The sequence below is a fragment of the Cydia fagiglandana genome, chromosome 3 (assembly GCF_963556715.1).
Source record: "Cydia fagiglandana chromosome 3, ilCydFagi1.1, whole genome shotgun sequence".
In the NCBI taxonomy this organism is placed as follows: domain Eukaryota; kingdom Metazoa; phylum Arthropoda; class Insecta; order Lepidoptera; family Tortricidae; genus Cydia; species Cydia fagiglandana.
The window spans coordinates 1069997-1093763 of record NC_085934.1 but is presented as its reverse complement, the minus strand read 5'-3'; the positions used below and the strand labels follow the sequence as shown (position 1 = coordinate 1093763).

The 23767-nt window shown below is 37.8% G+C and overlaps 1 protein-coding gene and 1 long non-coding RNA gene across 2 annotated transcripts in view; one reads left to right on the top strand and one right to left on the bottom strand.

Annotated features, from left to right (window-relative positions):
* Positions 1–23767, top strand: part of LOC134679822 (uncharacterized) — a 268010-nt gene that overhangs the window by 7416 nt on the left and 236827 nt on the right. The gene's annotated exons all lie outside the window — the stretch shown is intronic.
* LOC134680479 (proteasome subunit beta type-2-like) lies at positions 14716–16605 on the bottom strand. The gene is made up of 3 exons (XM_063539608.1): positions 16429–16605; positions 15597–15756; positions 14716–14870 (listed from the first exon to the last, which is right to left on the bottom strand). Exons 1-3 carry the CDS (start codon positions 16582–16584, stop codon positions 14734–14736), a joined length of 453 nt encoding a protein of 150 aa, XP_063395678.1. The 5' UTR covers positions 16585–16605; the 3' UTR covers positions 14716–14733.

The following is a 23767-nucleotide window of genomic DNA, read 5'->3' as shown; positions in this document are numbered from 1 at the left end:
CCCGGCATTTCGCCACGAGAGCTCATGAGAGCCTGGGGTCCGCTTGACAACTAATCCCATGATTTGACGTAGGCACTAGTTCATGGGAATATCTCCGTGTTTCTTAAAGTGGGAGACCAGTTTTGGAGACCTTACTCCTATCACCTAAGTGAAGTTAAAACGTAATGGCGCGACGCTAAGCGACTAATCTTTCCGCTCTGTTGGCTCGACCTTCAGGAGGTGTCGAAGAGATAATGATAAATTTTATATTGTTTTGAGCTTTAAGGGAGGTAAAAGCTTGAAAGCGTCGAAGCGAGTTTTATGTTGAAATATTTTAATATGGTTAAACTATTGAGGCCACAATTAAAAAGAGAAGAACAATTGAATGTCCAATGCATTCGAAATATGTATTATTAATTGATTACTCATAAGTTTGCCGTTTTATTTTTAGTTTTCATATCATTATTACTCACGATTTCTGTAAGATAAAGTTTCTGGGTTAGGGGAACGGCAAAGTACGGTAATAGTATGAGGAACTTTGAATGTTACGTCTTACTTGTATTCTAAAGTATAGGCAGATGAATTTGCTCTAAGGGAGAACTTGCCTCAACCGAGCTTAGTGCTTAGTAATTAAAAACCACGCACAAAAAACCATATCGACTATAACCATGAAATCACTACACCCAATAAAACAAAAGTCCCCCGCCGCGTCTGTCTGTTTGTGTGTTAGTTTATATGTTCGCGATAAACTCAAAAACTAGGTACTGAACGGATTTTCCACGCGGTTTTCACCTATCAATAAATCAATTCTGGAGGAAAGTTTACGTGTATAATTTGTTAAGCCGCGCGAAACCGGGGCTGGTGGCTAGTCGTCTATATTTTTACCTCCATAGTTTATATTCTTATCTCCATATCTATTTAAGTACCTGAGTAATTTATTTATCATCGTTCATTCGATTCCCCTTAAACTCCACGACCTAAACGGTAAGTCACTTGAGTGATATATCAAAGACCTCACTTACGGCAGTTATGGCTTTATAAAGCTCAGTCCAAATCTCTGTTAAAATCCTATGTCTGACCGGACGTTTTATGGACATGCCCTTATTTCCCTTGGGTATAGTAAAATTATACAATAAGTATATTATCTTCGAAAAGCCGTCGAAGTTTATGAACTTGTATATATCATTAACTGTGATTTTTTAAGGAATTATAAGGCTATAATATAATAAGGATACTTAAACACTTTCTGTCGCATGTATAATATTTTGAACACTATTTGACATATGTAGAAATGTCACGCGTCATGCACTCTAGTGTAGTAAATAAAGGTAGTGGACCCCGCAGTAATTCCTCAGCCAGAAAAAACTTTACAGTATGATAAAGTATCAATAAATAAAAAGTATTGTATAAATATCCAAAGAATAATAATTATTATTATTTGTTTCTCCATTTTGGAATTCACGGGCCTACAAATCCCGGTCTTTTGATAGGCTTGCGTGGGGATATAGATCCAACACGTAGAGGCCCCTTGGAGAGCTTTAATGTCATGTAGAACGCCTGCTGGAACCCGTTCACAGGCGCAACAATAAACACCCATGAACCGGTCGCAGCAGGCATTGGGACTATTGCAGAAAAAGTGAATAGTATACCGGTCTATGGATTGAAGTTTGGATGGACAATGAGACTGGGCTATTGTAGAGAAGTCCGGACACCTGCCATAACAATGCTAAAACACGTTATCGAGGCAGGTGGTGACTTGCCGCTTACTAGATGGGCCCCTGAAACTGCCGTCGCGAAGACGACCAGGAGCAACTTCGGTGTGAGCGGCTCAGGGGTGTCGAGAGGTGTGCGCCGCTTTCTACCCAGTGGCTGTTAACAGCCACTGTGCCAACTCGCGTCTTATGCATCTTTCACTTCCACCCCTGGAGCATATAGCTCTAACGACTCCTCTCTGGACGGCCAATGAAGGCAAGCCAGAGCTGAGAGTCCTGCGAGTCCCCTTGGGGTCCACTCCGACCGACGAAGACACGCCGGAGACGGAAACCCTGACCGACTCTCGGGAGCACTCGGGTCCGTGGGGTCGTTACTCCCCAACAGCTCGCCACAAGCTGCCCTGCGGGCTTATTATTATTATTATTAGCCTATATTGTCCCACTGTTGGGCAAAGGCCTCCCTCTTATTCTTCCACGTATCCCTATCCTCAGAAGTCTCCCACCAGTCTCTGTCAAAAGCGTCAAGAATAAAAGAATAATAGTAATAGTATTTAAGTAAATACCTAAAGTCTTAAATCGTTAATATCTTTTTACGGAAAAATGCTCCGTTCAAACTTTCGTCTCCACCAGAAATATTCATGTAACGTATTGCAACAATATATGACATAACAATAAAAAAAATCCCAGCAGAAATACCAATAACTTATTTGGTAAAAAAAATTCGGACGGAGGAATTACTCGGTTAAATAAATAAACAGATTTGTATGTTTACGTATAAATACCTAACTTAGGAGTGTTTTTAGGGTTCCGTACCTCAAAACGAAAAAAAAAAGAACTCTTATAGGATCACTCGTGCGTCTGTCTGTCTGTTTGTCACAGCCTATTTTCTCGGAAACTACTGGACCAATTAAGTTGAAATTTGGTACACATATGTAAATTAGTAACCCAAAGATGGACATATTTTTTGTATAATTTAAAAATACATAGTTTCGAAGTTATTTAAGAAAATACAAATAGCCAAAAAATGACCATTCCCCCTGTATTTTGAAAAAAATACACAAAATAGTTCTTTACCTATAGATGACAGGAAAACCTATTAGAAATGTGCAGTCAAGCGTGAGTCGGAATTATGTACGGAACCCTAGAAACGCGAGTCAGACTCGCACTTGGCCGGTTTTTTTTTAGATATTTATAATGTTAGTTTCGGCTCATACTATACAATAACCAAGCAAAATTTCATCGACTGAGGAATTAATGCATGGGTCTCCATACAACAACTTGCTTCGTTTACTACATTACTCACTAACATCATTTGTACAAGCCAGCAAATAAAAATATGTACTGTTAGTAGATATTTTTCTAAAGTAGAAAGTTGCTGATTCCCAATGAGGTTTACGGTACAGTCGCCTGCAATAATATACTCTTCGTAAATAAAATAAAATATGTGACACGCTCTTACGGTTCTACAAACAAGATCGTGTCAGATATTTTTGGGGCCTTCGTTGTGTAACATATTATTGCAGGTACATAAGTCTCTGATACGACTTTGAAAAAATAAAATATCGGAAATTGAAATTATAATGAGTAAGACACTGTACGCGGCATTTATTTACGAAACCACTGAACCCTCTTTGGTCCTACGGTCTAGTGTTTTGGCTGGGGTTTTCTGTAAGGTGGAGGTAGTTATTTACTTCCCCAGTTGGGCACTGCTCTAGAAGTGCCTATGGAGGCGTTATACTGCTAGTAATACTTACTATCTACCGTGTAGGATAATAATTTTATCTTGCCTCACCAAACGTGTGCCCTACACAACATTTCCCCAAGGATTTATATTCAAAACCTATTCCATCAAAATAAGCCCTTTTTCTTCTATACTAGGACAAGACCCTTACGAAGGGTCAAAGGCAGAATAAAAGGATGAATTTCTTTGTTACCTAAAACTTGTTCGGAAATTGAATGAATAAAATTATACGCAGTTTTTATTTACGAACTTTAGGGTTTGGGGCTAAAATATGGTTTTATTGCTTAAGTTTTAATGAAGGGCTCTTTTAATTAAAAAGTAGATGATTATCCTTAATTTGACAACGTCCAATATACTGGACGTAAAATTTACCCACTTTTTCAGTTTTACCTTTTTTCACCCCTGGTTCAAAAAGATGAGTGCTATAATTATAATACGTGTGTGGCTGTCCGTAAGACTGTAGCTCTTAAACGGCTAAACCAATTTGGATCTGGTTTTTATATAATTAAGCAGGTTTTCTAGCGCTGGTCACTAGATATGTTTTATCAAAATCGGTTCATAAATTTCATTGCGTTGGGCGTTTTTATTTTTTTTTTCTAAGTAGAATCAATGCAAGTTTTATTGAGCCCCGAATGGGATTTTCTAACCGTTCTGCTTTTAACACCGGCTCAAAACACTGTGCGAAAGAGAACACCTATAACCAAATAACATTTACCTTTATAAACCTATAAATATTTCTCAAATCACAAACTTACTACACAAAATATCACCACAAACTGAACACAGACACTTGAACACACACTGTCTACAACCACTACAAATGTTCTGCCAATAAATCGGTTCGATCAAGTCCTATTAAAGACCGATGGTACGATGTCCATCGACCAATGAAACGTAAATTGCAATCAAACAATATGTTTTGGTTTTGCCGTATTTTGAGGTTATGTAGCGGTAGTGACAGAGACGCGAACGCGACGGCGCATGCGTGGTCCCCTGGTTTTGATGCCAAAGAATATGTGATCACTTTTTAAATTATTAAAGGTGTGTTCAGGGATTGTGGATTAAATAAAATATTTAAAAAATTGGCATAGGTACCTACTTATTTTTTTTAATTGGGATATTTAGACCAAAGTTAATTTTGTTCTACCCTCCCCGACCCGCCCCGAAGCGTCACCCCTCTCCGTGAGCGGCTATTGTTCCGAAACATCGTATTTCTCAATTTCTAAGAAAACTGTATATGACACACAAAGTTTACTAAACCGCAAACGAGGCGACAAGCTATTAATAATTTATTAGCGCCTGTTAAAACACATTGAATTTTTCCTGTGACGTTGCTATTAAATAAAATGCAGGCGCTCATTTGGACATATTTGACATTGGGACGTACAATTGCAGGGGGAGTCTTTTAACGTTGTTTGATCACGAAATGTTATAAGCTGACCACATTATATTTTTAACCTATGATATATAGCAGTTGTATTTTGTTTCATAAGAAATAATTCGGTTCAATAAACAGGAGAACTATTAATTATCAGTTAAAAGCTTTGTGAGAAATCAAATAGTATCAAAGCAATCAGAGATCAACTAAGCAGAGGCTACTGCGAACAACTTCGTTCGTTCGTCTTTTGCCTCTCTATCGCTAAAATGGGCAAGAGTGATAGAGAGGCAGATAAATAACACTGATAACGAAACTTCGATTTTCGATGTGTGCAATAGGCCCTCAGAATTGGTCTAGAACCGAAATCTAGCGATCCAATTACTTCTGTACTCAACATGACCTGATTCCATTAGATCGATCACCGCAAGCCGGTCTCTTGCTGACCACTAACGAATCTAACGATGGATTGCACGTATGCGTTTAACTTAACCCTCTCTAGAACGAGGCTAAAGGCAGAGGAATGGGCGTTTTATTACCACTATTTGGGCATTCTATAAGCTGACCCGTACAAACGCTTTTTTTCCGTATTTGACCTAATTTTTATCAACGTTTCAAGTCAATGATTAATTTACCGAGCATTTTTGACCTCCATATGACAAAAAAAAACTCCTATAACCTACCTACCTGGAAATCTTCAGAAAATTTGCGTTTGTACGGGACATCGGTAAACAATTTCGTGGATTGCTCCTATTTTTCACACACGTGTTTCATTAAAACAAATAGGTATTAAATACAATCAGTAATAAATAAATAGTAAGGGCCAAATTGGCCAAAATAATATATTCTATTACACACTTTTACTAACATAGAAATAAGGATGTGTACCGATATATTTGGCCACTTTGTCGTCCGTATCTATTTGATACTGTTTATACAGTATACATCCAAGCAATCCTCTCTACGGCAATTTAAAAACCAATACCGCGAAGAGCTCTTCACTGCAATTAATCGCATACGAATGCATGCGACGGTTTTAATTCCATTCCAGCCGCAAACTTGTTTTTACCGTCCGCTGACACGTTGGCAACGGGTGGAAACCACAGAACAGGATGCGTAGCCAACATGCCAATCGCTTACCTACGCTCCGTAGCGATGGAAACGGAACTGTCACTGTCGTGTCGCTCTAATATCAACTAATATGGTAGAGTGATAGAGAGATCCAAAGCGTTTCGTTTTCGAAGCGATAACAATTGTCACCTTGGCTAAGCCGGCTGGGGTCCTTGTGGTCCTAGCCAGTCGGTATCAATAGTTTTAAAAATCAATCGTTCTATTATCACGATACCTACATTTTTTTTAATGTTATACGATTGCATCTTGGATGAGCTCTACCTATCGTATCAAACTATGATCTATGATACGATTACGAGTGCGCATGAGATGGATTGCATCTTGTGTTACGGTTTTTACCTTATTTCGTTTGCTTTATAAGCTAGAGCTATATGAACTAATTACAAGCATAGATATACCTCATCTTGTACGTGCAAAGTTTCATTACAATCCAGCACGTAGTTTTAAAATTATGAGAACGAAACTCCGTTGGTAATGATTGTAATGAAGGTTAAATTCGGCCGAGCTTACTCTGACAACAGCAGTCATCCCCTACCCCGACAATCCCGACATAATTATTTCTACCAAATTGTCACATGTTCTGACTGATAAGGAAAGTTGTCGTCCATCACCGGACGAGGGTCGGATTTCCCGTGTCGGACGATATGTGACCTGCCTCTGGACCCATAGGGCCCGATTCGGATTATGAAATAGACATCTATTAGACATCACCTAGATACGATAACGATATGTTTAAGATCTAACCTGTCAAATTTGACATTTGCGCGATTCTGGAGATACTCTTAAACGATTTCATCAGGATATGACTTAGAGTTCCAAGTCACATCTAATAGATATATTACTCCATCTAACGTAAAAGTGACATTGGTTGCCCGAGTTGCGCTGCAAAAGAGAACTAGTTGATATCTAAACTATAACGTATCTAGAATGGATCTAGTACGTGTCGTCTCTTGTGAATATCTTGAAGTTCGAATACGGCAGATAATATCAAACATCAAATATTTATTCAGCAAATAGGCCACAGGGGCACTTTTACATGTAAATTTTATACAAGCAATAAAAATAACAATAAATTACAGAATACAATTACAAATATGGAGTCTATGAAATAAGAGTGTTCGGAATTTTCTCAAGTCTTTTCTACCGGGATTCTAGATTGTTTATTTGGATAACGAATACAGTAACCGAAGACAATATTATGAAATACCTAAGATCATCAACGTCTTTCTTTGTGACTTTATATCTTAACTTTGTAACATTGTTTATGTATATTTTGTAACATAAACAATGTTACAAAGTCACAGAGAAAGACGTGGAAGTTATAGGTATTTCAAAAGAAAATATTTACGTATGAACCTACTTGGTAGCTTTTCTTTTCATTCTTTATTAGGTACTAGTTAAGTTAATGAAAAAATATTACGTAAGAAACATTTTGAGCTTCAAAGCGGTCGCTAAAGGCCGCTAACGTAGTTTAATTTTAGAAATTGCTTTATGCTCACTTAAATTCCATTTCAAACCCATCTTCACAAAGGTTATTTCCCTAATCAGACAAAGAACATTCCATCTTTTACATAACCATACATCAACTATTTTACATTTACATACAGCAACACTCAACTGACGGCCTAATGCGACTACGAAAATTCTCAAATTGCGGGCATCTTTCTCTGTCACTCTTATTACGCTTTAATTAGAATAAAAGAGAAAGATGCCCACCAATTGCTAACTTCGGCGTAGGCCCCCTGACCATTATTCGTTCTTATCACTTTGGAATAGGGTTGAAGAAATGTCAGTAGATGTAAAGGATTGAACATCGGTCAACTGAACACTAATAAGTTACCAATATTGAACTTTATCCCTTTACAATAAGGTTCACAAAAGATCTGTTAAGTGAACGATTATACGGTGAGATCATACCATTGTAACAAGCTGATGAGGGTATTCCAATAAATAGCCGTTTTTAAAACAAAATGGCGGAATTATTCAGTGTTTTGTACGGACTTATGACGTTTTGGCATGGAAGGGTGCTTGGCGAGTTTTCTATAGAAGATTAACGTTGTTATTTGAAGTAATTTGCGACTTTGTGGAGATTTACATATTTACTGCGAGTTTCAGTCTTTTAAGAATGGCTTGAAAGGTATTTATTCTAGATAATAATGCATTAGTGGTAAGTATTCGCTGTTAGACTTTTATTTCAGTGTAAATTGTTATTTATGACGACTGTAGCTAACAAGCATACGGGCCACCTGATGGGGGTGATGCACGCTTGGAACTCCAGACGTTCATAACTAATCATTTAAAAATACGTACTTAATAGTATTATTAGCCTGAGCGAAAAAATATTAAGATCGGTCTTATAAAATAATTGGTCTCGTGCGCGTGCATCATATATTTTTGTAATTAATAGAGTGAAATTTAAATAAATTTCAATGTTACATATGTAATTTCTTCGAGTAAGTATTAGGTAGGTTTTTATTAAAGGTCGAAGATTTTTTTACTTAATCGTCTCATACCAATGACGGATAGCGTCGAGGAAAATGCTTTAGTGAACAAGGAAGTCGATTCTGTTTTGACAATTTGATAAGGTTTGCATTTTATTTTGATACTACCTTAAATCAAATCAAAATATCAAATATCATTTATTATCAGGCAACGGCAAAGGGAGGGGGGGGGTCAAAAATCGATGACGTAATTTATGGACAGCCCCTTGGCTACACACCTTGCGCTAATTATTTAGTCATCAGGCGCTTCTCTTTCACTTATCGATGCGAGTGAAATATCTGACTCACAGTCATATCAAAACAAGGTGAAAACCTTATCACATTATCAACACAGAATCAGCCTCAAGAAAACTGACAAGACGGCGCATCTCGTGATAACGCTCATCGTCGCACGCGCAGCGGCCTTGCGCGCTCGTCTCCCGCGCAGCCTCCGCGCTACAACGCAATAGCGACCTTGCGGCATGGGCGTACGGTTCAATTTGGAATAACTAGTGTTTTATGAGTACTGAAAAAGGGCTCATTGGCGGATTCTCTGCGCTAAATCGCAACTTGTGATACTCGTAGATTTTTTTAATGCAGAACGATAGGAATACATTTTGGAGTAGCAAGTGTTTTTTGAACATTGATTTGCTAATATTGACCTTGTTACACAGATTTATGGTTCAATTTACAATGAATGTATGTGTGTTTTAAATAGTGAAGTTATATTGGAAGTTTTGGGATTAAGGAGTTAAGTGAAGTAGAATTTGGAAGTGACAGAGGAAAAGGTAATATTCTATTTTTTTTCTAGATTTCCTTTAACTCTAAAATGATTGAAATTAGGGAATGCAAATCGGTTATTTTCGGTTATTTTTTGAATGGAAATAATCGGTTATTAACCGAAACCGCGGTTATTTCCATACAAAAAATAACCGATTTGCATTCCCTAATTGAAATACCAACACCTACAAAAAAGTGAGAACTACTCAGAACTACGAGTACTATTTTATGTGCCCAGTGTGTCAAAATATATTTATCTTAAGATGTGATGCCTGGAAACCTTAATAAATTATACACCTAAACCTTCATCAAGAATCACTCTATTGATAGGTGAAAACCTCATGAAAATCCGTTAAGAAGTTTTCGAGTTTATCGCGAACATAGACACAAATCCATTCATTATTGACACCGCACCGCCCACGTCAACCGTGCAGCAGCAACGTTGCAACACCTGCTGCAGTCATTATACGAATGTCACCTTAAATCGTACAGCCGTTTTAAAAGTTCCTGTAATCATTTACAATTCTGGAATACAAGCGGAAGTCTCTTTCTAACAGCCAAGGTTGGAAAAAGACTAATCATTACGGTATCTGTGAGCCGACATCTGATCGCGGTATTTACATACCATCTCAATCAATCAGAGATCGAAAGTCAACATCTCACGTTTCTGTGTTACTCACACACATACTCGCAGTGTCGTTTACGCACATACCTAGGGTTTGATAAGCAAATATTATACCTAAATATGCATGTTCAAATATCAGGTACTTTCTTCCTATACTTAAAGATATAGAATGTTTGGGTAACGGTATGAGTATAATACTCGTATGATAGACGTTATCAAGAAAACGCATAACCTACTTATCCCATCTTTTTTAATAAAATCGCTAAATAAAATTTAAAAATGCTGTTGTGATATCATTTTTGTATAATTTAGTCGTTTTTATGACATTCCTCTAACTAAACCATCTTAACTATTAATTAATTAATTAATTAGCTATAAAAACCATAAATACTATACTCTATTTATGAACTCACTCATTAATAATTATTTATCACCTATTTATACACACATATTTAAGTTATAAATATAACTATCGCGATGATATAAAAATATAATTACCTATGTAAGTATATTTATAACCTAAACATCTAATAGATCAGATAAAACATCGTCATATCATATCCTAAGTCGAAATGAAACAGCCTTTTTTACGTTTACTGGGTTGGCCTATTAGAATCAGAATCAGAATCAGAATCAAGCATTAGTATGATAAACCTAATACATACGAGTATTTACCAGTCAAAATATGGTCAGATCAATATTCAAAATGCAAAAAAAAAACCTATGTATGTCTGTCTGTCTCTTCATCATATAAATCGCTCTGTATTCCTTTGTGTATGATTAATATTAAACGTCGCACGATCTACATCGTCGGAAAGCACAGCCGTTAACGATTTTATTGTTTGCTGGTCACACAGTTTTCTGCTGGAGTGTTTCAAATATTTTAATTAAGATACTTTCGATTGATATAACTTTAAGTATAGATTTTTTATTTTAGTTATAATACATTTTTTAATGAAAATTCGATATATTTTTCGCATCATATTTTGTAGAATAGAATAAAAAGCTGTTTATTTCCCTAGTTCGCATGTTACATACTTAATATGTACATTCTGTCCAACAGGGCGGTGGTGTATTCGGCCTGTGGGTGTGTCAGCTACTTATGATCTACTTATGTTTGTCCAAAAGATCTGTATAAGTGTCAAGTACTTAGTGTGTGCTGTATGCTTGTTAGTGTATGTACAAAGTAAATTTATATAAATTTAAATATATTTTAAATTTTTACATATTTTGTACAACAATATAAATAGTATTAATTTCACTCGGGAGAAACGTTTGTATAATTCTCGTGCCTTGAAACGGTCAAGATTCCAATTCTCAAACCACTATACGCTCGTGGACAAGGACGAGGGTTTAATCAACAACAACTTTATCCTCTTGTAAAATAAATTAACTATTTTAGTCATGTTCGAATTTTCCGTAAAAAAAAAGAATTACGAAACGCGAAAACCTCTGCCATGAGTAATCAGTTATCTTATCAGTACAAAAAGGGCTGAGAAACTTGTTGTCTCTTATCTTTAGTAATGGGTTTATTACGCTTGTAATTTGTGTGTTGAACTGACAGTTGTAAAGCTTATTAATTCCCTTATTATATACTCTTAGTACACAACAAAGACATGTAACTTCGTATAAGATGAATAAAGTCTAAGGAAAAAACGTGCCTCGGAAATCAAGAAAAAGTCATTTTCGGATAGATGGCGCACACACCTTTGGCCTATGCTCGGCTAGATGGCGTGACGACACCGTTTCATATTTAACAATTTTAACACAGGTATCAGTGAATGAACATTATAAAATAATAAAATCATTTATCCATATACATACATTTATGTATATACTTACATACATTTTTTGATAATTTTATATGTTTTTATTTTGAGTTTTAGTCGTGTGTCGATAGATGGCAGTAAATTTACTGTGACTACAAAATTTACAATGACAGGATCCCTCTATATACTATTTATTATTTTTGTGTTGAGTGACCTGTTCTTAATATATTTAAAATGTCTGTGTCTCACTGAAGTTTTGTTATAAAAGTGTTAATAACATTCAAAATCTACGAAACTTAACCAAGTACGAAAATTGCCCAGAGCGTATAGGTAGATATGTATAGGTACTTTATGGCACACTAATAGACCAAATAAAAATTATCTGACAGAACTAAAATAGTGTGTCATTACTAGCTATAGTTATTTTTACGCGCATTTGTTGTACAAGATAGTACCTATAGCAGATGATTTTATCTTACAAAGCGTAGAAAATATGGCTCTTAGAAGATTCAAAGTAAGATTTCAACTCTTACAAACTGTACAAGCGCAGTACGACACATCAGATAAATGATCTGAATCCAAGATCTTATTGTTTTTAAACCAAAATGCAATGGATTTCAGTTCGCAAGTTCGTCTTCGACATAAAGCTAACCGTTTCTAAACCTTATGACAATGGCTTAAAGACTACCTATGGCTAATGTAAAATTTCAACATAAATTGAACAATCCTAATCCTTATTTCAACGTGCTAAGGTCCACAATGATCATTGCTATTAGGAGAGATAATCTGGATCCCACGATAGTTTCTTAACTGATTTGTCTTGGGCTTGGGACTCATTATTTTGGGATTTGCACAATTAGTTAAGGCAAAAGTTTGTTGCTGGCGGATTGTTGGATTTGGTTTTAATTTGTTTATGTAGTTTGAAGTTATCCGTGGATTTCTGTTTTTATGAAAGTGGTAGAAAAACAGTACACATTTAAATCTAAGTACCCGTGCATTTTCATTTTAACTTGTACTTTAAAGCGCGACTTATGTCGTGTTTCATTCAGTAACGTCTAACCGTTACATTCCTGACAAAATGTATGGGATTTGACATTGACCGTCAGTTTTGTAACCATTGCTAACCAGCCATTAATGGTACATAGTTAAGTGATAATGCCCACCTACTTATTTTAAATTTCGCGCAGTCAAGTGTAAAGTTATGGTTGTACATATCATAGTTAGGTACTCAAAAAAGGTACATACCGTCGCCTTAATTCGCAAACCTCGTAACTCCATTTCAAGGAAATTAGTAGGCATGTATTTGCTACCTTAGCCAACAATACTGGTTGGAGGAGTTCCGAGGTTTACGAGTTAAGCCGACGATACTCTTATATCAGCGAATTAAGAACTGTGGGACATATTTTTGAGCAAGTTGTCTACCCCCATATTTTTACCGTGATACACATGATTTTTTTTATCCTTGTAGATAGTACACATTACATTGTCTATGAGAGCACTATGTCGCGACATGTGTACAGTTCTAAGTATACGTTATCTATGTAAATAGTTACGTCAAGGTACGGCGATAAGAGGCGGCACACGACAGACCTATTATCACCACGGTAGGTACTATCACTCCATCCATATATATGGGTATTATAGTATGTTTGGAGGTTATGAAATCATGTCTTTTGTAGGAAAAATTATAGTACAGTCGTCACCAAATATTTCGGAGCGGCCAAGGCGCTCATTAATATCTGAACACGCCTTTATTGTCAAAGCGTTAGCGTGTTCAGATAATAATAACTTTAAACACCTCGATATATATGGCGGAGACTGTACTATTAATATCACTTCAAATCACATAAATTTTAATATCACTTGTACTATTAATATCACTTCACTTACTAAGGAGGCTAACAAGCAGACCACCAGAAGTTTGTAAGTGCGTTGCCGGCTTTTGAGATGAGAGTACGCTCTTTTCTTGCTTTTAAGGCTTGAAAGTAGTCGTATTTCGTGTCGGTCCGGAAATACCGCAGGCGACAGTTTATTACACAGTTTAGGTTCTAGTAATATCACTTAAATAAATTCCTTAGGTCTAGGCAAAAATTAGTTATTCTGTGACTATATGCAGATGACATTGTGTTGATCACCAAATTGATTTATAATGTGTTTAATATGTATTTTTATATTTTACTTTTACTGGAGTCAGTTATGTAACGCTGCCATACATGACCCAAAAATTTTTTATTAAGCTATGAGCTTCATCACATCTGATATTTGAGTAATTCTAAGCATTTCTAGCCTGAAGTGGGGGGGAGGGTGGGGTACAAAGACGGCCGCCATCCGTCATCTTTAAAAAAAATCTACTCTGATCCTGGTGGGTACTAGGGCAAGTTTGGTATCATTTTCGTATAAACCAAAGACGTAGAATTCATTGCTGATATTTGTTTTTTTCAATTTTATAGTAATTTTACAAGAAAAACGTAAAAAAGTGAAAAATTTGGTTGGAGATTTTTGCTACGCGGAGCCGAAACTACAAAAGATAGAAAGTTGAAATTTGCACACTAGATTACATTTATAAAGTGTACAAGAGATAAGAAGCGATTTTGAGAAATTTAACCCCCTTAGGGGGTTAAAAAGGGGATGAAAGTTTGTATGGGGTTCAAGTTTTATTTTAAGCTAGGAATTTGAATCTTCGTAAAACGATATATTATTAAAATACAAGAAAACTAATTTCAGCGTTTTTGAAAATTCATCCCCTAAGGTGGTGAAAAAGGAGTTGAAAGTTTGTATGGATATCAAAAAAAATTTCGAACGCGGGACTTGAATCTTTGTATTTGGGGATATTATTAAAAGACAGGAAAAGTAATTTCAGCGTTTTGTAAAATTCATCCTCTAACAGGGTTAAAAAGGGGTTGAAAGTTTGAATCCATTACAAATCCGAGTAGACACACATTTCTTATTGCCTCCCAGGCTTGAAATGCTTAGAATTACTCAAGGAACAAATGTGATGAAGCTCATAGCTTAATAAAAAATTTTTGGGTCAACTTTATAACTGCTTCCGCTATTTTATATCAATTATTGTAAAAAAACTGTAACTAAGAATAATAAAGAGAAAAATAAACAGTAATACCGGAACGTATATTAAGATCCATACTATAACGTAGGTAACTGCTTGACGCCATGTTTAGAGACCACGGATACTTGGAACTTGGGTAGTTGCACGACGAAACGCTGCTGTATTTCTTGTGTCGACAGTTTTAGTACTTCGTACGCTTCTGCTTCTGTTAGGTCTAGGGCAATAAGGGAATATCTCGTACAGTCGCCATCACTGCCATCAGATATATTTGAGCTGCAGAGATGCTCAAAAATATTTGAACACACACTTTTAACGCCTTGACAATAAAGGCGTGCTCAGATATATGTGAGCACCTTAGCCGCTCCGATATATCTGATGACGACTGTATAGTTCGGCATCAAAAACTGTACCTAAGTAAGCTTAACAGAAACGTGAGTTGAGCAATATTTAGGCACAACTGGGGAAGTTCCAGTCTCTCATTGGCTCATGACTGCTCCAAGCAGTTATTAAGGCACAGTCTATAAGGGCCGATACAGACGGACTGCAATTTGTATAGGAACTGCATGCCGTCTGCACGCTAACTGCAACGTCGGCATGCAGTTCCCATACAAGTTGCAATCGGGTAGCAGTCCATCTGTACCGGCCCTAAGCGAGAAAACGCAACATCCGAAAGGACCCGTGCATTTAAGGGAGGGACTAGGTTCAATAAAAATAAGAATTCTGTATCTAATGCTCATAGAAATTTCCTACGAGGAAAAAGAATTTTCCTCTAGATAGTTTTTTCCAGCCATGGCCTATTAAGTTTGTTATTTCAAGATCAGCTACCAAGTCTCTATTTTTCCTACCAACTAGAAATTTATGTTTGTCCTCATAACATCATCATAAAAATAATTGCCCTTGTTATTATCATAATCATCAAAATGGAATACAGTTAACTTACTTGGCTTATGATACCGACACAGGACGCCCAAGCTTAACATCCCAGCCAGGCCAATCGCTCCGAAGGGCGTCGGCAGGCTTACTCCCAAGCCCTCGAGGAAGTAGAGCTGCCCACCCTCTTTTTCATCGTAGCCAGCTAGGAGGGCACCGTTGTATTTTCTCTAGGGATAGGAAAGATGATTAGGTCCACTTGCACCATTCCACTAACCCGGGGCTAACCGGTTCAACCTGGAGTTACCATGGTTACCAGTACAATTTGACACTGTATTAACGGTTAAACTGCTTAACCTCGGGTTAGTGGGATGGTGCAAGTGGACCTTAGTGAAACAGATTGACTTCAGCCGGGCTAGCACATTATTGGTGCGACAGTATCTCGTGGCGAGATACTGCCGCGCCCGTCTCTCTTTGGTTAACATAGTTAGAAAAGACGCACTGAGAGAAAAATCATTAGTAAACTAAACCAGGAATTAAAAAACAGTTCTGTACTGGGGGAAAAAAATGAAGTTTAGTAATAATTATAGACGTTTCACTATTTCTGTAAAGTTTATTTATTTCTACAAACAGCTCAGTAATCCTAAATCTAATTTCAACAAACAGATAATAGAAATTGCAAGAACTAATAGAAATTGCAAAAGTCAATTTGTTCCTATTAGTTCTTGTCCCCGGATTAAGTTTATTTTTGTAATTCTAAGTGTATTTTTGTTATCCTTTTCTCTCAGTGCGGCTAGTCTATCTCGCCGCGAATCTTCTCTTCAATGAGAGGAGGCCTGTGTCGAGAGAAGAGGATTTCTCTAGGATCAATAATGATTTAACTGTTGACAGTACCTACTTACAGATCTACGCATAGCATCAGCTAAATTCCGCCTGGCAAAGTGCGCTACAGCGCCAATGTCTAATGAGTAATTGTTCCGAATTTGGTACAAATGTATATTCCTTATGAGGTAGTGGACCAACTGCTGGGTCTCACCGTGCTCGCCCACCACGGCCATTATCGTTTTGTCGTTGATTTTGAAGATTTTCTCGTGTTCTAGAACAAACAAGAGCATTGTTTACTCAATGTGTGGCTAAAGCATGAAGTAAGGGGTATAACATTATCCGTATTTCTTACGAAATTCAAAAGGGATTCCTCAAGGTCAGTGAATTCTGTTTTATATGCAAGTTTTGTCCTTTTAGCTTAACTTGGGCAACTGACTTTTATATCAAATCAGACGCCGCATTGCGCAGCGTCACCACACACAAGCAATTACACTTGAAAAATTCAATATTACAAGATGCACATTGTTTGCAAGTTAACTATTTTTTAACTACTATAGTAGGTACCTATGAACCTACTCGTAGCAACTAAAAACGCGGTCGCGCTTCCATTTCCATACTAAATTAGTACGGGAGCGCCTAATCACTCATGTGTGGAAACCGCGAGTTGGTCATAATTAAAGTCCTACATACTCCACAAGATCCAGTATATTCAGGTAATCTCTGCATTATTCTCATACCAAGAACGGAAAGATTGTAAATAATTTCATCCTGAAGGTTCTCAAAATTTCGCACACGTCACCGCCACTCTATCATAAATTTAACTGACTGCACATCCCCCGTCACTTGTATGAATGGGCTGGCATATACACAGTATATATAAAACCGTACATATGTATATGTTGAACATTGTTTGTCCCCATAATACATCACTGACATACCTAATACACCTCCAGCGTAATATGCATGCGTCCCTAGAGCATTAAAGATGATTGATCGAGTGGGCCTACAGAACAGACAGGTACAATACCTTAACCTTACTAAATCTTATAAATAACCCTTTAAAATTGAACTCTGTTACGTAAGCTTTAAGGATATTTTAGGAAGAGTGTTATTTATTATTTATTAACAAAGTAAGAGATTAGAAAAACGAAATCAGAACTGCTAACTTGACTTGATTAGGAACCAGTAGACTTAGCACGAGTTCGCCTCGACAATATTTCACGGAAGAGATGGACTACGGGACAAGTCTATACTCGTATTGTATAAAGGTGTGGTGTTAACGGAATTGGTATAAACAATTTCAACTCTAGTTATTAATTACGTTAATCTTAATTTACCATTTAAGTTGGAATTATCTATGTATACCAATTCCGTTAACACCACTGCGCTGCACCAAAAATGCTATAAAATATATACGATGTCTGATAATAACCTGTCTCTCAGCGTAGAATTTTACAAGTAAAATTGCACCTAAGTATGGTGTCACCGTCGTTCTTTGTAAATGCAATAAATATAATGCGATGTCCGTGGTGAACCCATTGTGGTATTTAAGCGGTATAGGAAAGGAGGTCGAATTAATATTGACTCTGCATGACTGTGCGTTTACTGTTTACGTGGATAGTCATGACCTTGCACTTATGATTGATGGCGTGAGTTGACGGTAAGGTAATCAATGACACTTTCTGCGAGACTATGGAAATCATAGTTCGCTTGTGAAGGAAATTTAAAAAGAAAAATAAGTATCACCACGCTCCGCGATTCTTACGCCATTTAGGGACCTAGCTAAATTGGTTATTTTTCAATACTTGCTCTATAGAATGTCCAATTTAGGTAGAAGCCTAAATGGCTCAACATTCACGGAGGATACTTAAAAAAAATGGGTTATAAATATTGGGGCCTACCCAAGAAGATAATCGTGGATATGAAACGCGAATGGAATCTCAAACAATGTCGATTAAAACTTTTCCCTTTCTACTGGTGATTTTTAACTAATGTAATAAAATAGAATCCGAGTAAATTTGTACATTACATGACCAATCCGTCAATCCGGACATTCGGAAGATTGGGTCACTTCTGGATGAGATTGGCTCAGGAGCGGGATAAGTGGCGTACTCGAAGAGAGGCCTATGCTCAGCAGTGGGCGATAAACGACTAATATATTTTTATGATGATTATGTAAAAATCTGTTTAGCTCTTTAGACTAACGAGACACAGAAAAGATAAATGAATAAAATAGCTCATTTCAATTGCTTACAGTGAATAAATAGGTAGCAAATTTTGTAGAGAATTTTAACGAAAGAAACTCCAAAGACAAGGAAAAAGCGAACAGCAAAGGTAAAACTGAAGATAGATCGTTTCTCTTTAAGCTAAGTAGGGGAAATCGTTAAAAATCCACTAGCAGCTTCGTCTTTTTCTGAGACAGTGGAACTTATAATGTAGCTTTGAGATTTTCCACGGCGTTTAAGCTGAGTACAGACAATACATGAAGGTACATACATTCCACCGACCACGTACCGGAAGACGCAGCGTGGGAAGGCCCCAGACTATGATCGTTCGCTGTGGAGATTCTTGGGGGAGGTCTTTGTTTAGCAGTGGACGCCTTTCGGCTAAGATGATGATGATGGTTGATGACATACATCATAACGACATAAGACACAAACGCCACACTGCAGGCTAGCATGCACTGGGCCCAAGACAGCACTGGTGAAGAGTGTCCACATTCGTCACGTCCCTCAGCCATGAGGATACGACAAGGAAGAAGACATCATCATCGTTAAGGTCGTTTCTCAAAAAGTTGGCACCGCCACCTGTAAATAGGTTTATGTTAGAACTTTTTTTTCGTTATGTACTATTTTTATATATAAAAAATTAATACATATTTAGAGAGACTTTTTACACAGAGGCCTAATACTTTGAAAAAGATTTAATAAATATTGATTACAAAAAAAAATATTGTAACTACGTTTATCCGTTAACCTGCCGTGTCCCAACGCGAGGTACTGATGTTCCGAGCTATGAAAACCACACAAAATATTAACTTAATTTAACGGCATTACCGTATTTTATTAACATATATCCTTAACTTTTAAAGTATTACTATCGCATAACAATATTATACTTATATTTTAAGTTATTCGGCTTCAAAGTTTGTCCAAGGCAATTCTTAACAGTCACCTGGCGCGTCACGTTCACGACGATTATATAACCCCCACCGCACCTTTCCCGTCTCACTCCGCACGAGCTGAAGCCGTCACTCATCAGCTATCACCTGGTAGGACGAAGACGTGGTTATTGTGCTTCGCAAATAAAACACAAACGACAAAGTATCGGAAATTGGAGTTTGTAATGGGTAAGTACTCTTTATCCTGGAGTCGATATCTTGCTAATTATGTAACCTATCGCATTACTATCAAGATATGTAACGTAAACAATAGTTTAGTTTTATATGCCTAAGTATGGAGTTCATCAAGCTAATACATTTTGTGTATTCGCGATATAACTGCCATTTTCCCCATCACCTGCATATCGTCCACCTGGCTAAAACTGCCAGGTGGATGAGATTTTGCGGCAGGTTAATGTCACTGATACCACAACTAATACTCGTAACTATATAATTATATAGCGGTTATATCGCTTTTGTGTGTTAATTTAGGAATAAAAACTATCCTGTCTGTTAAAGCTGCATATTATTGAAATTTTTGTACTTTTGTCTTAAGTCTCGTTAACCTGTCCAAAAAAGTCAGGTGAATGATGCAATGGGCGGTGAACGAAGCGTCATTCACCTGCCATATGACAGGTGATCGATAATTATTTAAAATCCACGTTACATATACTCAAACTAGATTTTTGACGTCCCACGGTAAAAGGTACCTTATGAGGGTTTTTAGTTTTAGACATATATTAAAATGTTTTGTAAAAAGTATAAGTATATGCAGATTAGTCCCGTTCTTGTCAAAACCCAGTTCTGATGATGGGATCTATGAAGAATCGAGGGAACTCCTCAAATCTTAAAGGCATACATATAGTGATTTTTTGTGTTTTTATTTACAAATCAAGCATATTCATTCACAAAAGTGACATTGGATGAAGTGGAACTGCTGATGAAGATCAGAACGAAACTCTTCAACGACGCATAGTTCACGTTTGGCGATTTGTCCTCTTCGTTATGTTTGTTAAGCAAGATAAGTTTATAAGCTGCATTTTTGTCAATCTCGAGTTCTGATGATGGGATCCATGAGGAATCGAGGGAACTCCTCAAATCTTAAAGGCATGCGTATAGTGACTTTTGGATTTTCATCAGAAAATCAAGCATTTTTATTAAAAACTGTCGCATTTGATTAAGTGGAACTGCTGATGATGATTAGAACAGAACTCTTGATTTGGATTGGGACTGGGGCTGGGACCCGGACCCAGACTCGGGCCCGGACTCGGACCCGGACTGTGACTCGGACCCGGACCTAGACTCAAACCCGGAGTCGGACCTGGACCTGGATCCCGGCTCTTATCTGAACCTGAACCCGGACCTAGCCTGACCTGACCTTGCACCAAACCTGAGTTCCACTAGGTACTGCGAGGGTTCAACATCAGCTCTATCTTGGGTACTGCGCTCCCAAGTCCTCATCAAGACGTGTCGAATGACCAAAACAGCGTGTGTCTATGTTGCACCAAACCTGAGTTCCACTAGGTACTGCGAGGGTTCAGCATCAGCTCTATCTTAGTAACCACTTTTCCAAGTGTTCATCAAGACGTGTTGGATGACCAAAACAGAGTGTGTCTATGTTGCACCAAACCTGAGTTCCACTAGGTACTGCGAGGGTTCATCATCAGCTCTATCTTGGGTACTGCTTTCCCAAGTGCTCATCAAGACGTGTCGAATGACCAAAACAGCATGTGTCTATGTTGCATCAAACCTGAGTTCCAGTAGGTACTGCGAGGGTTCATCATCAGCTCTATCTTGGTTACTGCTTTCCCAAGTCCTCATCAAGACGTGTCGAATGACCAAAACAGCGTGTGTCTATGTTGCACCAAACCTGAGTTCCACTAGGTACTGCGAGGGTTCAGCATCAGCTCTATCTTAGTAACCACTTTTCCAAGTGTTCATCAAGACGTGTTGGATGACCAAAACAGCGTGTGTCTATGTTGCACCAAACCTGAGTTCCACTAGGTGCTGCGAGGGTTCAGCATCAGCTCTATCTTGGGTACTGCTCTCCCAAGTCCTCATCAAGACGTGTCGAATGACCAAAACAGCGTGTGTCTATGTTGCACCAAACCTGAGTTCCACTAGGTACTGCGAGGGTTCAGCATCAGCTCTATCTTGGGTACTGCTCTCCCAAGTCCTCATCACGACGTGTCGAATGACCAAAACAGCGTGTGTCTATGTTGCACCAAACCTGAGTTCCACTAGGTACTGCGAGGGTTCAGCATCAGCTCTATCTTGGGTACTGCCCTCCCAAGTCCTTATCAAGACGTGTCGACTGACCAAAACAGCGTGTGTCTATGTTGCATCAAACCTGAGTTCCAGTAGGTGCTGCGAGGGCTCGGCATCAGCTCTATCTTGGGTACTGCACTTCCAAGTGCTCATCAAGACGTGTTGGATGACCAAAACAGCGTGTGTCTATGTTGCACCAAACCTGAGTTCCACTAGGTACTGCCAGGGTGAATAGACAGCAAGATTGAATGTTTACTTATTCACAGAAACTTGTTGTTAAATTGGGAATCGAATCGAAGTTGAGGTGGGTCAGAATCCAAAATTTTAATCATCATGGTGGACAATAAGGTCCCTTTTTACAGAAGATGACACATTTTTCGATTATTTTTAGAAGGCATTGAAAATGATGTGGTGGACAGGTGGATGACACTCATTACAGGTGAACGATGACAAGAAACCAGGTTAACGGCAACGGACACAGGTTAATGACGCCTCTCGATAACCTGTCAATATTTTCATTGGAATTTGTACTTATTTCTCGATAACCTGCTTCTACTATCGATAACCTGGAGACAAAATATCTTTCACCTGTCCTTGATATCATTAACCTGAATTTCAAACGCCTATATCTCCTAAACTAATTGAAGGAATTGCTTCCCTTCCACATTTTCTAATAGTTAAAGTTGCCTTTTAACGATCCCAATAAAAAAAAATGCGATAATGCAAAATTTTTGAAAAACGTTAACGTTAACCTGGCGGTGCCAACTTTTTGAGAAACGACCTTAATACCTACCTATCAACAGTTTCAAAGCCGTGGGTCAAAATTTATTCGGTGGAAAATGTCAACCATTATATGCTTGCAGGCATTCTTCTTTTTCACAATGATCGGAACTAACCCACATTTTGTGTGCGTCGTCCAAATCTAGTACCAACGGAAACTTTCCGAAAGTGCAAAACGTGTCAAAATCTCAACACCTTCCTAATTTCACCTACGGGAAGCTTTTTTAAATAAAAATTCAGTCTACACCCACCCTAACCCTTTCGACACAGTTCAAGGGAAGATTGAACGGTTAATTTCTCATCTAGCTGTCTGGTGACGACTAAACACAGACCCTGATTGCAGACAATTCTACACAGCTGAGTAGCTAATTTATTACTTATACTTATTATTATTACTATATACAGGAGCCATCTAGAGGGCAATGCGGCCATCTGGAGTCCACACGAGTCGAAATATCGGCTAATGTTGGAAAGAACTCAAAATAAATTTATTAGGTTTATATATTTAAAATTATACGGTATATACCCTTTTTATCCATTAATGTATCCTACATTGTTCGTGTTAGGAATGGTAGGATACAATAAACTTGAAGTTAGAAGGGAACTGGGGCTAGCTTCATATATATTTAAGTTGGTACGAGGGAAGTTGTGCAATCCTGGAGTCCTGGCAGAGGTGCGTTTGAACGTACCAGACCGGTATGTGTGGCGGCGGCGGCGGCCGAGCCTGCTGGCCGAGCCGCGCGCTCGAACGCAACTCCTTCGCCAGGCCCCCTTTACGCGCGCAATTCGGACCCTTAATCGAGTAGCGATCGAGTTAGATTTGTTTTTTTGTTCTTTGAACGAATTCACAAAGGCCACGTTATATGTATTGTGTTACTGTAATTTGTAATAATGTACCTATGTTGTTTAGTTTCTTTTGTGTTAAAATTCCATACTGTCGAATTAGGATAGCCTGTAAAGATCGTTGTGTGTATGTTAAAAATAGTACATTACTACAGAGGCCGGGACGAAAGGAGTTGCCGGCCGAAGACATATAGACGGCCGAGCGACGCGAGGCCGGATAGGTCTGAGCGCGGGCAACCCCATTTCCCGCCGAGGTATGTATAGTGCTTTTCTCAAACATGCAATGAAATAAATAAAATAAAAAATCCACGAAACCCAAGTTTTATTTATAGAAAAAACTAAAAGTAAACTACACCCAAAATATA